At 45.2% G+C, this 18,119-nt stretch overlaps 1 protein-coding gene across 1 annotated transcript; it reads right to left on the bottom strand.

The window, feature by feature from the left end:
* Positions 1-279: 279 nt before the first annotated feature.
* prpf8 (pre-mRNA processing factor 8) lies at positions 280-16,953 on the bottom strand. The gene is made up of 42 exons (XM_080844641.1): positions 16,817-16,953; positions 16,000-16,119; positions 15,746-15,914; positions 15,462-15,626; positions 15,126-15,344; positions 14,445-14,657; positions 14,227-14,352; positions 14,029-14,134; positions 13,739-13,929; positions 13,503-13,622; positions 13,194-13,383; positions 12,980-13,099; positions 12,657-12,791; positions 12,412-12,541; positions 11,893-12,296; positions 11,289-11,452; positions 11,037-11,163; positions 10,710-10,902; positions 10,394-10,581; positions 9,906-10,144; positions 9,647-9,793; positions 9,300-9,510; positions 9,054-9,170; positions 8,652-8,899; positions 8,185-8,364; positions 7,794-7,929; positions 7,466-7,635; positions 6,286-6,415; positions 5,995-6,141; positions 5,702-5,862; positions 5,410-5,601; positions 4,929-5,166; positions 4,662-4,790; positions 4,425-4,538; positions 4,045-4,218; positions 3,730-3,923; positions 3,278-3,517; positions 3,023-3,164; positions 2,745-2,885; positions 2,177-2,316; positions 1,328-1,530; positions 280-959 (listed from the first exon to the last, which is right to left on the bottom strand). The coding sequence occupies exons 2-42, from the start codon at positions 16,106-16,108 to the stop codon at positions 805-807; spliced, it is 7,017 nt and encodes a 2,338-aa protein (XP_080700767.1). The 5' UTR covers positions 16,109-16,119; positions 16,817-16,953; the 3' UTR covers positions 280-804.
* Between the last annotated feature and the right edge of the window lie 1,166 nt (positions 16,954-18,119).

Genomic DNA, 18,119 nt, shown 5'->3' with positions numbered 1-18,119 from the left:
CGACCGTAAAGAAATATCTGAGCTAGAGGAGGGAAATTAGCTCTCTGTAAGCACCGAAATGGCAGCACTGCCGTTCTATTCCTCACTGCACTAGCACGACGTTCTGCAAACACAAGAGCAATTCGTTTCTTAAAAATACAAAAACATTTGTATGTTTCCCACATTCAATTAAGTCTTTTCTTTACTGACACTGAGAGAATAACCATCATAAAGACAGAGGAAAACACTTGGTGTGCAGCTAGTCTCGAGCAAATGAATGAGCAAGTTCAACAACCAATGTATTTATAAAAGTGTAGATCTTTATTTTTTTAACCCAAACTACAGTGACCACAATGGATGCACAACATAGCTACAGGGTATAGACAAATACAGCTGGCTTAAAAAAAAACAAAAGAGTAGTTTCCATGTTTAATCAGGAAAAAGGTCACTGAATAAAAGAGCATTGATTCCTTTCCCACAGATACTAGGCATCTCGCCCATTAGCTAAACACATACAAACATCAACTACAGCTCAGGGTCACACAAAAAACACAATTTCGGTGGTGCGCGTCAAACCATATGGACAAAAACCATGACCATTCGAGCCGAATCAAGCCACCGTATGTGAGCTGGTGAATAGATGCAAGTTAAAAAGGTAAGATTATCAACTGAGAGACTCGAAAACAGGTTCCGAAGCTTTGACCTAACTGCTCACACAAACAACAAAAAGCTTTGGTGAGTGACTGGGGTTGCCGTAAGTCTAAGCCTCTTAGATCCTTGTTGTTGAATATCAACAGTCGGTGCCAGGAGCGCTTGGCCTCGGCTCTACTGGTACATGTCCTCCCGGTCGGCGTTGTAGATCTCGCCCTCTTGCAGGGAGGCGAAGTTGAGGAAGTGCGAGGGTCTGTGGACCTCGTGGTAGAACTCCTTGGGGTTGGCCAGCTGCAGGTCATACTTCATGTTGGGATCGTGGCGCACACCTGATGGAAGGGGGAAGGAGCAGAGATGAAACACAGCACAGGCACCTACACCAAGAGCCCTATCAAAGCACAGACACCTACACCAAGAGCCATATATAATTTTCATTGTAAGAGGAGGATAAATCACAACTTGGCTATCCCACAAAGCAGGTGGATATTGAATGCAAATATGTGCCTCCCCACTTCCACACATCAGTTGCAATCAAGTAATTCACCATTAATTGTACACACCAACCCATTAGTGATAGGTGGCCTACATTTGATCAGATATCTACAACTGATTCCCAAGACAGTGTTAGGCGCACCACGGGCCGGTGATATATCCACCTCTATTTCCATTCGGCTTTGTGAGGAAACATTTTACTCACCCATGAAGTTGTAGTTCCAGGACACCTGTCCAGGCACCATGAAGAAGCCAAGGAAACGATCAGACAAGAGCATCTGGACCCTCTCATAGTGAGAGGGCAGGTAGCCCTTGGGGTTGTTGCCCTTGTCTGTGTTCTGCCTGCCCCACTCATATCCACTGGGAGTCAGCTTGTAGGCAGTCAGGGTGCAGGAGCCAGGGGTGAAGCTAAGGAAAAGTAAAGATGGAATTCAATGACTAAACTGACTATTTACCTAAAACACTTTTCCAAATATCCTAGGTGACAATGCAGAAAAGTTGGACATCTTCGGCTTATCCAATTTATAATCTTAGGGTAACAAATAAAGAAAGGGTTTTTAAGGGACATTTTTAAACCTGGGTCCTATTTCTTTTTTTTATATCTTTTTGGGTTCAAACATTTGCTGTTATCGAATTGAGTATGGAGTGAGAACACTGAACACAACAACTGTCCTATCCTATGAGGCAAGCCAACACGCCAAAGTAACCCCCTTGTTTCACCACCGACAGGTTCATTTTATAATAAGGGTCTGACAACATGGTAAGGATCCCTACAGAGACACACCTGGGTCTGTTTCCCTCAATAGCTGTGAGGAAACTGCAGAACATGACTGTTTGTACAGTCAGTGTTTAAGCTTTGTCTTCTTCCTCGCTCTGAAGTAGCACCCCATTCAGTGCCTGAGTCAATTATCAAAGGGAGGTACCTCGGCCCTAAACATTTTGTTACAGCTGATGCTCTTTTAAAAAGACAGTGTCTAAGATTCCTTACTTCCAAAGTTAACAATTTCTTCACAATTAAAAAGCGCTGTTAGAGGTGTCTCTGAACTGAGTATACCTGCAAGTGATAATGATGGTCTTCTCTCCGTCCCAGGACGGGTTGTCCGCCATGACCTTGGCGTGGGTGGTGACATCCTGTGGGGAGAGCTGGGGCGACTCGTTGGGCTGCGTGTGGATCCAGCCAAGAGGCTCCATCTCCTACAGACACACACACACACACACACACAGAAAGAGGGTGAGGCACGTCAGACACAGAGTGTTGAGGTCATAACAAACACACCCAGGCAGATGGAGACTTTGCCTACACATTATGAGTACTGTGGTCAGCATACTTAGACAGGACAATTCTTGCAGTTACTTATAATATTTGTCTTTTGGGGATACAATATGGCAACTCATACTGTAGTCAACTGAATTCTGCCATATAGAAGGATCAGTCATGTCCTGTATTCCTTTTGAGTGCCCTTTGGAGCCAAACTAATCTTTTCATCCGATTACTTCATTTCTGCCGCACATTACTGGCCCCTATTCTAAACTCACCTAAACAAACATCCAGTGATCTATACGTCCCATAAACTACCAGTGTGTTGGCTCATGGATGTGAAGTACTGAATGTCTTCCTTTACCTTGAGGTACTCGTGCCCGGGCAGCTGGTTGGGCAGGTGCACGGTCTGATGCGTTCCCCATTGGGGCACCATCACAATGCAGCGGATCTCCTTCACCTGTGGGTTGTCTGGAGGGCTCACACCGTACAGGTAACCAGCAATCTGTGGGGAAGATAGGCGCAGGTCAGCTAGTTCACTTCATCCACTCCACACTAAACGGTCTTCAGTGTTAAGGGCACGTACACTGAGAGCACTGCACCATGGTCTATGAGGCCAGGATGGCGGTTTGTTTTACTAACCTGGGCACGAAGGTCAGAGATGCAGATAAACTTCTTGAGAACATTCTTGGGCAGAATGTAAGTGTACCCAGTCTCTTTGATGTCATCCGACGACACGTAGATGTGGTTTGTTCGCAAGTGCAAGTTGGCAGCAGAAATGGCTCTACATATGACGAGAAAATGTTCTCATTTAGTAAAACATACTGCACAAAAAAAAAAAACAGGATGGCGAAAACACAGGTTACAGATTCAAACTGATTCCTCCTGAAACCTCACCTGACTCTCCATTCGGTCTTGGAGGAGAAGGTCTGGGTCTCATAGTTGCTGGTGGTGGAGGTGATGATCTCGTCTCCGTGCTTGTTGACGGTGCGTGTCTGGGTGGCGGTGAGCTGGGACTGCTCCTTGGTCTGCTTTTCAATCTCAGCGATCTGCTGCCTCTGCTGAGACGGAGCAGAGATCTCCATACCCAGGATGATGTCCCTGATCTCAGACTGGGTCAGAGATGCCACGTTCACACTGGAAGACAGACACAGCAGAAGCTATCAAACACATGCTATAGTTCATCTTAATATGCAGCAGATATACACCATCAGGGAGATGGCCAAAACACAAAACCATACTTAAGAGCAACAAATAGTTGCATAACAATGACACAGCTGAGTACACTCATTCAAAGACAGTACACAAATATAAAACACATTCCTGACTACAAGGGTTCTGAGACTCACTTGTTCTTTTTGCCGTAATCGGCAAGGATGAGGTCTTTGAGTTGCACCTCAACCTTGATCCACTCCTCATCTGTCAGAGTGGGCCAGATATGGTGAGGCTCGGTGATGGTGGTCTTGTCTGGCTTCAGGATGACCTTGGCACGGTCGTTGTTCACATGAAGGGCCCTCAGGATCAGGATCAGACGGGAGAATGCCTGCACGAGAAACAAATGACAAGCTTATTAACTGGGGCATAAAAGTGAGCACTTACAAGCCTGACGACAACTGACTTGAGACTGGGCCATCTAGTCAAGTGTCTAAAGTGGTGGGAAGTACCGTGTAGGAGGAGATGGTCTTCAGCCAGTCGTCGTAGAGGTTGAAAAGGACCATCTGTGGCTCTGTGGCCTTCAGGATCAAGTCTCCGAACTTCTCAACCTTCAGACAGGCCTGGAAGGGAAGCTGGAGCTCGGAGCCTTTGATCACGATGTTGGGGAAGTCCAACAAGTGCACCTGAAACACAAAACCAAATAATGACATTCTAAAACAAAATGAGAAAATCCGCCTTGGCAGACCTGCATGAGGTTTGGGATTAAGTTGTGGATTTCAAACAATTGCACTTCAACAGGGAAGTACTAGTTGTGATACTTCTTCAGGTACTTTGACTGTAACATCGGGAATGTAAAACTCAAATCCCCGGGCTAATTAACAAAACCCACCTCAAGAGGGTCAAGCATGCCCTTGCGGGTGACGATGATCTGTTTGGGCTGCTCCTCCACAGGGAGTGAGCGGATCAAGGCAGCCACTTCCTCAGCAGTCTTCCACTTGGCCAACTACAGGCACACAACACAAATCAGGAATGGAGTATGTTATGGCTTGTTGGTACGATGAACCTTCTTCACACAAACCAGAAATGGAAACAACCGATTTTGAAAAAGGAGAGAAATCACAGGTACCTGTCCCAGACGTTTCTGTCCTGCCCACACAGACGTGTGGATGATCTTCAGGAAGAGCTGTCCTGTTCTTGGGTTGAAGATGAAAATGGCTCCATTGATGGGCTTTGTGGTCAAGTTACCTTCAAACGTCTGGTGAGAGAGAGTGGGTGAAATACTACCATTAATTGAATGTTATAACCAATCAAGAAATTTAAAGTTGATTAACAATAGATCACCACATGCATCACAGAATGGTTACTGATTTGGAAAGCAGCATGTATTCCTCACCTTGTGGATGGTGACTCGGTACACATTTGTGTCGTCCACAAACCAAATGATCTGGTTGGAGAAGAGCTCTCCGTAGTTCTGTGAGGACAGGTAGGGCTCAGTGGGCTCGGAGGAGTAGAGCTGCAGACCCTTGCGGATGCGCTCCCTCAGCACATACAGGGCAGGGTTGGCCTTCATGATCTTGGCCATGGCCTGCTGGATCAGTGGCTTGGCTCCTGGGAACCAGTTTCCATAGGCACTGCAGATGACAAGGATCAATACAGACTAATCAATAATAAAGTTTGAACACAGAAAGAGGCTGTAACAATGTCATTATTTACTGGTTGATATGTTATTAATAATAATGATGATATCATTATTATTATCCACATCAATAATATCAACAAGGTTTAGGAACCAACAGTTTCTCCATTTGATGCCGATGTTCACTCTCTCTGTATATACATGCGTAAGACCCCTTGAACTGTTACAAAACACTGACCTGTGCAGATTGTAGGCCAGATCGATGGCAATCAGCACCCCAGTGGGGGATGGGTAGATACTCATGTTGTCCGTGGTATAGTCCAGGAACTTGGCCCTGGCGTATCTCTCGATGTCATGAGAGTCGTAGTCTCCCCAGCGGAGCTGAATGTCGATCCAGTACTTCTGAGTGGTGGTGCTGTCCATGACATCCCTGTAGGAGAGGGAGTACGAGGAAACCATCAGTTTCAATCCATCACAGACTACACTGAAGCTCTGCTATGAGGTCTCAGTTTCACACGGTGACAACCTACTTTGAGTCTGCCAGCAGAGAGGGTCGGGAAACGTTCCACTTGTAGGAGGCGAAGAGCAGAATGTCAGCGCAAGACGAGTTCATCTTGTAGGACTTCCTGGGATGGATGGTCTCCTTCTGGACAGTCTCAATCTCCAGGGCATCCAGCTCCTGATCAAACACCTGAAAGGAACAACAGAAAACAAACACTCATGAAATCAACAGGCTCTAAAGCTCAAACCGCTCAGCGTGCAGAGCTTGGATTGAACTTACAGGTTTTTCTTATTTTTACATCTGGGTTTGTTTTTCCTTTACCTGACAGAGATCCATGACAATGCTCTCATGAATCTTCTGCCACAAGTGAGCTCTGAAGATCTGAATGAGGGAGATCTTGAGGGTTGGGATCTTGCCGTGCATGAAGATTCCAGTCAGATCCAACTGCACTTGGAAACCGACATACACCTAGAGGGGGGAAACAAGACACATAAGCCTTTACATCTAGAAGACGCTTTTATCCCAAGCAACGTACAAGGGAGAGAACAAAGCCTTCAAGACACTACAAGAGATTGTATGGTTTCAACTGTATACACAGATGGCATGACCTACATTGGCTCTGTTGATGGTAGGGGACCACCAGAGGGTGAAACGTCGATTGGGGATTTGGTTCAGACCGGACCTCTGGGCGTTGGTCAGCTTCTTCCATTTCATGGATTCTTCAAATCCACTGGCCTTCTCCCTGTAAGATACAGAAGACACTATTAGGAATGTGTAAAACTGTAAACCTCAAAATCTACACAAATCAAATCTTTATTAAGGCCTCATTAGCAAAAAGCCCAAGTGGGGGCAAGACATTTTAATCTGAGCTAGAAATAATAATAATAATAAAAAAACTAGTGCTGTCAAACGATTAAAATATTTAATCGCGATTAATCGCAATTTTGTCATAGTAAACTCAAAATTAATAGCAATTAATCGCAAATTTTTAATCTATTCTAAATGTCCCTTCAATTATTTTTATTTTAATGCTCTTATCAACATGGAAAAGTGGATTGGCTTGCTTCATGCAATGTTTTATTTTATTGAAAAACAACATTGCGGTACAAAATAAAATTATAAAGTGCACATTTCAGATAAACAAGGACTCAGCCTATAGTGCAGGTAAACCATGGCTTAATATTTTTTTTTAAAGTTTGCTGTGAACATAGAAATCAGGCCTCTTATTTCAAAAACAATGAACCGTAACAGTTAGGTTACCAATAAAAGGTAAGCCTACTACTTCTGTGCTTTCAGCCAGCTGCCTTTTGACATTTTCAGACAACAGTGAAGCTCGCTTCTTTTGCACAACACAACTTTTAAAAGGTAAACTTTCTATTCAGAAGCTTTTTTATCACCCATTTCGCGCATCGCGCTCACCATTCACTCAAACCTAACGTTAGCTTACTACACAGTTTGCGAGGGCAAAAAGAACGTTAATCTAAAAAAATAATAATAATAATCGCGCGATTAAAACATTTGGCGGTGTTAAAATGGGTTTGCTTTAACGTCGTTAAACTGACAGCACTAAAAAAACCGATATAAAGTTATTGAGGAGCACAGGGAAGTCAAAATGTTTGTGAGTTCACATAGCACTGACAAACCAATTACACAAGCTTTTCCTCAGCCATGACCGCTACAACTCTGCTACAATTTGAAGCAATGTGAAACATATCATCAACCCTGTAGCCTTGACATATTACTTCTGGGGATTTTTTTCCCCACGTCCTTGCAAAGCTTTGCTTGCACTCACCAGAAGAGACCCTCCCAGGTGGGGAAGTATGTTCCCTTGAAGAGCGTGTGCTCCAGGATGCCTTCCACGCCACCTAGGGCCTGGATCATGTCAGTGCGGTAGTTATTCAGGTTCCACAGCTTGCCGTCGTGTCTCTGGTGGGTCCACCAGAAGGGGTTCTGCTTCAGGACCTGCACAGACATGTCAGAGGGTTTAGGTCCAAGTTATCAACACTTTAACTTTCATCTGATGACACATACGTTGTAGAAACGTTCCGACTGCATACAGACTCCTCTGTTAGGTTGCCATGCTTACTAACTGCAGATATGACATTGGTGACGGCCTTTACCTGATACTGCTTGAAGTCGGTCCTGACTCTCCATCCCTTGTCATAGGCAAGGGTGTGTCTGTCTTTCTGGAAGAGGGTGTTGATTCGTGGGATGCCTCGATCCCATGAGTCCTCCAAATCCTCCAGGGTCAAGCGCCTGTGGAACAAATAAGCCATTTAATTCCACAATTCAGTCATTCCAGTAAAGTTGCCAAGGAAAGAAAAGAAAGGGCCTATGCTTTGCAATGACGAGAGTTAGGTACTGTGGATGCAACAAACCAAAGTTGGAGAAAAATCCAATAGTTTATGCAAACTCCCGGCGAGTACATACATGGACAAAACACTGACACATCCTGCCATAAATCTGCTGTGTGTCTTGACCACAGCCAGTGCAGTGTTGTTTACACTGTACCTGTTTTGGGCAATGGCCTCTTGTCGCTTGAGGGCGTACTCAGCCCACACCCTCTGGGAGTCGATGAACTCGCTCTCCCACGGCTGGATGTAGCGGTACAGATTGGGGATCAGCTGGTCCTCCTCATGGCTCATGCCGGAGCGGAAGTGAGTGATGCCCACGTCCGTCTGTTTGGACCACCTGCAGAGAGCACCAGGGGGGACAGGCAGGTCAGTCCCATTACACCCCTCACAGGAGCTCCTCCACACATTTAATACACAGTATGGCTGAAAGGAATTGCTTTTCTTTTTTACAATTTCTTCAACAATTACTTAAGTAAGTAACTTTTAGTGTGGTAAGTAAGTTTTTGTGTGGCAAGTATGAGTAGGACAACTACAAAAAGAGAAATTAAAAAAAATAATAAATAGAACCTACATTCATTAATGGGTACATAATGAATGAACTCTGAATGTAAGCCTTGTGTGTACCTGAGGTCAGACTGGGGGATGAGCACATGGCCCATGGACAGCATGCCCAGGCCTCCCAGCTCCTTAGGGGTGTAGAACACCACCGGAGGGAAACGACTGGGCATCTTGGAGTTCAGCCCGATCTTGATACGGGTCTGGATCTTGTTCTCGCACTTGACCAGCAGGTCCAGCAGCTCTTGGGTGTTGACCACAGCCTCACGGAAGTAGGTCATGAGACCGATCAGAGCCGTGTTCCACTTATTCACAATCTGAAAGGAGGAAACAGGTGCAGTAGAGGAAATGATTAAGATGAAAAGGCTAATATTTTACATAGTGGTGGAATATTTCCAAACCATGGAGGTTTAGAAGCATTTAAACGCCTGAATTTTACATTCATTTGTGTTATTCTTTGTCCCATCTCACCTTAGTGAATGTGGTTGATCCAGAGGCCATGAGGATTTGACGGACTCTGTTATGGAACCTCTGCATAGACTCATCATCCACACGCAGGAAGCACTGGGCCGTCCTCTCTTTGGTCACCTAGGAAACCAATGACAATAGCACAGACAGAGTGAATAATGGCACACATTGAATAACCAATCCAATCCCATAGTCATTGCCAACGTATTCATGATAATGCAGCTCAATTTATTGTGGTGGTTGTCTTGCCTCATTCTGCAGGTTCCAGACTCCATCTTTGTGGGTGAACTCCTCGTAGCTGGTGCGGCACTTGGGCAGGATGCGGCACTCGAAGCCGCACATGTTGAAGAGCAGATTGGGGTTGTCTTTGCTGTAGACGGACACAAAGCTGTTCTCCCACTGCACGGTGGTCACGGAACGGGGCAGACGGTTCTTGATGTCCCAGAAGACAGCACGACCCCTGGAAAGAAATGTGTCTATTTGTTAAGTACCCTCAGTAACACACACACACACACACACACACACACACACACACACACACACACACCTCTGACAGACATGAGAGATTCCAGAGAAGTCTTTGTGGCGATACTTACAGGTTGACATCGTGCTTCATCAGCCTCATCCTGGCATCTCTGGGCCAGCACTTCTTGTTGTTGTAGCCTACGATGTTCTCATTGTTGGGGTCCGGGTGCTCGGTGAGGTACCTCTGAATCAAATCTCTGGCATCATCGGCAGAGAACCTATCATTTGAAGAGAAGAGCGAGAGGGAGAAAAGGAGAAAGAGAAAAAGATTTTAGATTTGAAGCACTGGGTTCAGAGAGGAGGTAGGTGAGCATTGTTTTGAGTCCTAACCTGAAGAAAATGTGGATGCGGTCGATGTATCTGCAATAGAGACGGATGGGGTGGGCTGCCTCGGTGGAGGTGTCCTGGAAGCTGAGGAAGTCGTTGGGCATCTGCGGGGGTCCTGCCATCTCGCTGGCCCGGTGCAGACCCAGCACCAGCAGGTCCATCACCAGCCCATAGTACTGGACGATGAAGGAGGCAAACTGCAGGCCACGTATGATGCCATACGAGTTGGTGTGGTTCATGTCCTAAGGGGGTGGGATCAACAAATACGATGAACAATCGGTCACTGGTATTATGGCTAAAAAAAATCACATCAGAGAAGAGATTTTAAGCACAACACATTTTTTTTTGTCAACACCACTTTTATCTCATATGAAACTCTTACTCTTTAGTTTTTGGTTCAAAGCAAAGATCCAAAAAGTAGGATTCAAACTCAACTGGCCTGTTAAAGCATTATAAGAGAATATGCACAAACTTAAGTCTGAACAACCAACCTTGTAGTTGATGACCACGTTGTTCTTGGCCGTCATGTAATCAGCGATGTTGTGGTCGACGATGAGACGCAGCAGCCTGTTGAGCAGCGTCAAGTCAATCTTCTCGTACATCTTCTCGTAGCGGGATTCCAGCATGACGTTGCACTCTCCCTCAGCAGTCTCCCATACATCCTGCAGGTTGTTGATTCCTAAAGGGAAAAATATCAAGCAAAACCTCCTTTAAGATTTTAACACAACATACAATCAGGTCTTTTGGTAAAAGCCTCCAGTAGCAATCTTACTCTGAACAAGTGCCACTAAAATCCTCCAAACCCACCTTGGCACCACTTGTAGACCAGCAATGGAGGGGGCTCCGTGTCTGCAGGCTTAATCCAGGGAGGAAAGAGTCTGCGCTTGTCCGCCTCGTACCAGAGGTACTGATCCAGGTAGGCGTCAGTGATCTTCTCCAGTGGCTCCACGTCATACACGGGCACCAGGTGGCTGTACAAGTCCATGAACTCAATGCCCACCTACAACCATGAAACACACACAGCTACAGTTCAACACAAGGTGGTGTCATTCAAACTACAAATCCCTCAAACACCTTGATAGTGACGTCTCTGAATGGTTCAATGAGAGTTTTAGTGTGGGCATCTTTATTTACCTCTTTGAAGGCTCTCTGTGTAAGCAAGTGACGCTTGATCCTGGACAGCGCCTCGTGAGGGTTATCGTAGGCCTGCTCGATCAGACCCAGCTCCTCACGCTGGGACTGGTTCAGCCTGGACTTCACACTACCCACACACACACATATAAAGCATTAAACAGACCACCAAAATACAACACACATTTATCTGTACAGGATGAAAGAGGGTGAAATCAAAGGACAAACGCCCACAGAGGAAGTGTGCATCATTACCTGTAGGCTTCCTTGAGCCGCTCCAGGGCCAGGATGAGCAGCTTGGTGTCATGTTTGTAGGAGAGGGGAGGGAAGGGGATGGGGGAGAAGCGGCGGCTCTCGAGCCAATGGACAGTCGTGGTGTAGATGGCCACGGCCTCCTCTGCAGTGATGTATGGACCATCCTGAAAACACCATCCAATGTCAGCCATGCCAGGAACATCACATGACGACGCGTTGACATTTTCATACAATGTATCCTTTTAATCTAGCATACTAAATAAATAAAAAAAAGACAAAAATCTTTTTTCGAAGAAGACCAGGGTCACTTATTTGGAAATGAACAGCCACTGAGGCCCCTTTGTGCTTCCTGCCCCGTTCTCCCAACTCCAGACACTGCCAATACCCCGTTTAATCAAGTGTGCCCTGTTCTTTACAAATGAGCACTTCTGATGGCCACATGCACAACACACAAAACCACCACCAACTTCCTTCATTCATTGAACCACCCGAGAGCCCAACCAGAAACTCATCCCCCCACCACACACTCCATACTCCCCAAAGCTGACACCAATCCTTTGTTGACGAGACTCCCTCTGTCTGCATTGGCCGAATAGAAACTCACCTTCAGGTAGTTGTGCTGCCTCTCCTGCTCAGCCTTCAGGTAGAGTCGGGTGAGGCGGCCCAGGTTCTTCTTGCAGACAGTCTTGTCCACAGTGGCGCCTCGCCTGATTCGCTCACGGTTGTAGTGAGCCGTGTTGGTCCACCAATCAGCTTTGGCTTTCACGTAACGGAGAATCATGTTCTCAATTGGAGTGGGAAGGCCTGGGACCTTCCATGGAATGTTGGCCTTCCAGCATCTCCAGGACTCGCTGAGGTGCTGCAGGATGGTCCTGGCCTTGTTCTGCTTGATCCCCTCGGGCATCATGTCCAGGATGTCGTGCATCACGGCAGCACGGAGCTCCAGGTCAAAGTGGGACTCCACACGCTGCTTGGTGACGGTCTTCGCAACTCCCTTGGAGTGTCGACCTAGAAGACACATCAAAACATCAGACAAACGGTCGTCCCTCCACTCCTACACTAAAGATACGGTAATACTTAGGATAAATATGTCCACTTATTGAAGTAAACATGTGATAGTTACCCTCGAACTGCCTGGCCAGCAGGTTTCCAAGCCATCGCTCCAGCAGTGGCGTTATGCCCCTCATGAAGAACAACCAGACACGCCATCCAGGAGCCCAGAAACCACAGCCAGGGCCTTTGCCCACCGGTCCCTATAAGCAGACACATCGCAACACTTCACACAGGGTTTACCAGACTCTTCCCTATTTGAACAGGTCAGTACACCTCAACATCTGTGCAGGTTGTAACCCTGAGGCATGTACTCACGGTGTTGAAGCGGTAGTAGATGAGATGCTTCAGGTCCTTGCACATGCGGATTTGTCTCATCAGCTTGTACTTGTAGCGGTACATGCCAGTCAGCTGGCCCACATGGGCAAAGATGTATTGCAGGCCGTCAGACAGCTGCAGATAAGAGACGACAATGAGTATGCGCAACGAGAACCATGACCATGCTTAAAGCAGTGAGAAACTAGGTTTAAAATCAATTTAGGAAAATAGCTATAATTGTCTAGCCTTTGGCTGCATGCTTACAAACTAATTCGGCGACACAACTCCTAATTCAAAACAATTATGCTCTCTGAGAACCTTACCTGGAAAGCATCAACGTTGCCCAGCCTGTACTGCACATGGCTGTCCACCACCAGCTTGCTGAGGCGAAGCACCTCTCTGCACAAGTGGAACGCGTTTCCGAATCTGGACTTCTTACGTTCCTGTGGCGGTGAAAGACAAGCGTGTATGAGGACACCTGGCAGACACGCGAAACACCTGAGCTTACTTCGATTCCTCTCATTGTGGACAACTCACCTTTGTAGTCAGGGTCTTGACGGGCTTGAGGTTGAAGTTGTAATCCAGATGCAGGTAGTTGAGGTTCTTTCTGTGAATGAGCAGGTTCAGCATGTTGTAGCCCTGTCTGCATACCTGCAGCCCGACCTCCACCCAGTCCAGCTTAGTGGACTGGAAGAACTTGGTGGCCTTGAAGGAGCGGAAAAGATACCTGCAAGGGGAGAATCACAATTGAAATGACTAAAACGCAAAATGTATTGGTTGATATTTACACAACAATAAAACAATAATAAGTGGTATAGCTGGCCTTTCATTCCCCCCTTTGTTTACCTCTTCTTCTGCGCTTTGGGTGGCCTGTGTTTGAGAGCATTCAGCACGTAGTACTTCAGGAGTTTCTGGTACGAGACTCGAACCTTCACTGGCTGGCCTGCAGGGCAGTGCTCCCGGTACCTGGAGGGAGAAGACACAAGTCGCTCATTTAGTGTTGGTGTAGGAGGAACTCGGGTAAGACTTTAGATCAGAAGTTGTAAGTCAAGAACTAATGCTCCATCTTTCATTCTACCCACCAGTTCTTGATGAGTGGAATGTCGATGGCACGGCGAGTTCTTCCAGAGCGCAGGTTGAAGGGACGAGGGGCCCAGAGAAGAGCGATCCCATTAGCAGTGTTGTCAGTGTAGAGTGGGGTGTCTTTGAGGAAGGGCTCCACATACTCAGGAAGCTCAAACTCCTCGTCGTCCTCAGGCAGGGGTTCCTGGCTCTGTTGATACCAATTGTCATCAACATCCTTTGACAAAAACCCAAAGATGACACCCCCCGACCCCCCCCCCCCCCCTGGGGAGTTAATAAAGCTTCTTACCTTGACTGAGTGTCTGTGAGAGATGGGGTTGATGAGCGGGTCAAAGTAGAAAGCTGGCAGATCAGGGTCCTCTGTCTTAATGAACACTACATTTGGAGTGTGGTACCTACAGACAGATTAAAACAACGACAACATTTAAATCATCCTGACCACTTCCAATTGAACAATGAAATAAGCCAAATAGGGGCCTTTACTAACCAGGTGAGATGCACATGATGGGGCAGGTTGTTGTACAAGAAGGGGAATGCAATCTTGTACTCGGTCCTGATGGGCTGCCGAATGATGATCTTGTTAATGTCGTTGAACTCGTTCCAGTCCTCATCCCTGTATAAAGTTCAGGAGAATTCATGAGGCACACTGATGCAGACATAAAATCCCAACACATGCACCTGGCCAAAGGCGGTCTTCATACTCACTGGAGATTGATGTCTCGGACCAGGGGCTCAAATTTGGGCCCCCCAGGGATAGCCATGTTCAGGGCTTTGGATGTGAAGAATGCCTTCAGATCAAACAGGTAGAAGTAGTTTCTATCCACCAGGTCAGTCAACAACTGATTGGCCAAACGATACAGGGTGGACATCATGGGCAGAGTGAACTGCCACCGCCTGTATGTGGTTCCATTCACAAATCTGAGGGAAAAGTGAACGAATGGCAAATAAACAAACAGGCATGAAGACAGTGTTCATTTGCTCAATTACAAAATATTGACAAAAAAAACGGCTGGGAAATTTCTGTTCATTACGCCCTGACGAGTATGAAGGAAACAAAATGGCTGGCACTGCAGACAACCCAGATCAGTTTGCATCTCAAAAGATTGGTTAAAAAGGAAAACAAACAATCATTCAACTGCATAAATCTGTACGCACAAGTACAAATTCCCAATGCACAAAGGCCAGTTTCAAGTTTAACTTATGTGAGCAAGCCAATATTCTTATAAATCTAGTTAGGTTCAAAAGGAACAAAACTATCAACTAGTCTCGCAAATGAGGAATGTCTCATATTCAGCTGGGAGACAACCTGTGGAACTTTAAATTCTTAAAATGAACACTGGTAGTAGATGGATCAGAAAGACGTTTAAGTTTGACACATTGACTCACTTGGTGTTGTCTTTAAGGGGCTGGTGCTCGTAGAACCACTCCACACAGGGGCCGTCCTCCTCTGTGTCCAGCTCCATCTGAATGGCCTCCAGAGGCTCCACGTCCAAGATGTTGTCTGCGTAATCCAACGGAGGCTCCTCATCATCGAAGGGTGGGAAGCGCATGCGCTTGAAGTGCCGTCTGTCTCTCTTCTCACGACGCATCATAATCCACATAGTACTAGAGAAACGCAAGAAAAATGCTCACATACTCCATCGCCAGAGAGCAAATCCTTATGTTCAGAGATGAAGATACAATAGGACACACGGTAGTGGAAGATCATTTCACCACACTCACCCCCATTGTGCTATGTAGACTGGCTCAATGACCCAGGGGATCTCATTGACGAAGGAAATGGCTCCAGTGATGTGATAGAGCACAGGAACATCCCTGATCTGTTCCCATGGCATTGGCATGTTCTCAAGCAGTTTCAGCACTGCGTGGGGCATGTACTTCAGTGCCCTACAGACAACACAGAGAATAAAGATGTTTCCAAAATTGTATAATGTAATCCCAAACATAAAGCTGTATTACAATCAAATTTGTCAACATTCAGGTCAGAACACATTCACATTGCTCACCCAAGATATACTCTCTTGTCATGACGAAACTTCCTATTGGTCATGTCGCCATGATCCCTTATGATTTTTCGTACGTGCTCTGGAGGCATATCTTCCTTCTGCGCATCCACAAACCCAAATTTGCGCTTCTCGGAGTAGCGCTTTGCCTGGAGCTGCTGCCATTTTCGTGCTGTTTATAGTTCAGAAACAAATAGTAGAGTCAGCACTGGAAAGTGGCCTTATATGTGCAATGTGCAAATTTCCATTACACTCACCTTTCTCTTGCAATTTTTCCTCGGACATGTAGTCTGGTATCGGGGCTGGAGGGGGGATGCCAGGAGGCATTCCACCCGGTACACCTCTGAAGGGGAAAGCAGCTGCCATTGCCGCTTATCCTAAAAACAAAATTAAAATATAATTCAATCCAAACGGCTACGATACATAAGTCGTTTCTGATGGACAAAGTGTACATGCTCACATCTAAAAATATAAAAACACATTTCCATGAACCGACTACCCAGTACCCACACTAGTTAATGTTTACATTCGTTGATGCAAACGTACAACTGATTTGGCAAGCTAGCTACCTAGCAAGCCAGTTACCGGATCAGTTAACTACCGTCTTAACGATATAATTGTAACAGATTAAGTTATAAAATAGCGAACATAAAAATACCACAACTGAAGCACTTTCAGCTCACGACACTTAGGTGATATTTATTACGCAGTTGGAAAACTTTGTTGATGTGCAACTTGGTCATTCTTCCTTATGTTTTCAAGACTAGCTATCCACTTAACGTTAGTTGCCACTCGGTGACTAGCTAACTACCTGCGAAAATACAGCATATCAGTTGCTGTTATCAATGAATGGCAAATTGGGTTGCCAACATGTGGGTGTCTACGGCTCATTGTTGGGTGCCTTTTGTATCACTTAAATTAGGCTTACCATATGAAGTGATCTAGCTAGCTAGCCATGCTGGATTCAAATGAACTATTCAGGAAAAGCCATCAGGTTAGCAAAGCTAGCGCGAGCTACATTGCAAAACCAACCTGTATTTGTTTATAGACGTGCAAAATGAAAGTAAACCTTACCTTCAACTCCAAAGTAACTTTCAGAGTCGAAATAACTGTTTTTACAGTTCACATATACATTAATATCCCCTTAATTTCTGTTCAGTAGCTCATAAGACTGTTTTCCACGATTTCCTGCAATGGTCGCTTTGTCGAATGGCGCACTGATTGTCGTCGGACTACGCACGTTGCGCGTATGCTCTTGAAATTCCGAAAGGCAAGATACGTTTCGTGTGTGCCGAAGCCCAATCTGTTTGACTGGAGATTTACGTCGAAAGGTAGGACAAAAGCGGTATTAACGTAACTGGCCGACTCCCGGATGTTCACCCGGAAGTAAACGTAGACACTTCCTACAGCTACTATGGTCCCAGTGCGCAGGCGCATCTCTGCCTACAGGTTGATTTTCAAGAAATAGCCAAAGCTTGATTATTGATTGATTTCATTTTCTATTTAACGATTTGTATAAACAAACAGCATAGATCTAAAATCGTCCATAAAGAACTGCACGGGGGGTCAAAAGGATTATGGCTTGTTTTGTAAATCAATCTTCAATTATGTTAGAAAGTTTCACTACACGTTTAGTTTTCATAACCTTAAGGGCTTTTATGTAAGAAAGACAGTCATTATGAAATCCACAAAACCTGGGGCTCACCTCAATGTAAATAAATACCAAAGTGAAAAGGGGGCTCCGAAGTTTTAACCATAGGCCTAAACAACGATCATTTTAGGAATATATTGTTATATTGTTGCAGAACAAATCTGAATAATAAGTCAACAGAAATGAGAAACCAAAGTTTGCAACAAAAGCTTGTAACATAATTTCAAATCCACTTAAATCTTTACTTTTTATAGTTAAAAGTAGACCTTTATACAGTAGTCTACAAGATGACCTAAGATCACTGATTGACGTAAAACATTTTAGACAGTTCAGTTCGTGTTTACGGCAGGAAGGTGTAGTCTAATTTCAGTTAGCAGGGCTAATGTTAGAATTCACAAGGCTGATGTAATGGATAGCTAGGCCTATTGTCTTTTCATAAGATAAGATAAAATACACTTTTATTAATCCCTTTAGGGAAATTCAGGTGTGATACAGTGAAAACATGAGTTTATATATCAGTTTGATGTAGGCTAATGGACACTGTTTTTCTTTTTAAATCACCTTCTTCAATAATATATTTGGCAAGTCATATAAGGACACAGCTACATGTAGTCCCTCCATGATTTTTCACTAATTAAAACACAGTCATGTAATTTACGCATTATTTGTGATTGATTTTATTTAACTCAAAATCACAGCAATTTGAGAGAATTCATGAAGCAAATT

Source organism: Sprattus sprattus (assembly GCF_963457725.1).
Source record: "Sprattus sprattus genome assembly, chromosome: 9".
Lineage (NCBI taxonomy): Eukaryota > Metazoa > Chordata > Actinopteri > Clupeiformes > Clupeidae > Sprattus > Sprattus sprattus.
This window is presented reverse-complemented; position numbering and strand designations above follow the sequence as displayed.

Excerpts from the sequence above, each read along its gene's own strand:
- prpf8 (XM_080844641.1), bottom strand. The coding sequence starts at position 16,108 with ATGGCAGCTGCTTTCCCCTTCAGAGGTGTACCGGGTGGAATGCCTCCT. Across the intron at positions 8,900-9,053 it reads GATCAACCACATTCACTAAG|ATTGTGAATAAGTGGAACAC; the intron begins GTGAGATGGGAC and ends TCCTCCTTTCAG. Across the intron at positions 1,531-2,176 it reads ACCATCATTATCACTTGCAG|CTTCACCCCTGGCTCCTGCA; the intron begins GTATACTCAGTT and ends ACTTTTCCTTAG.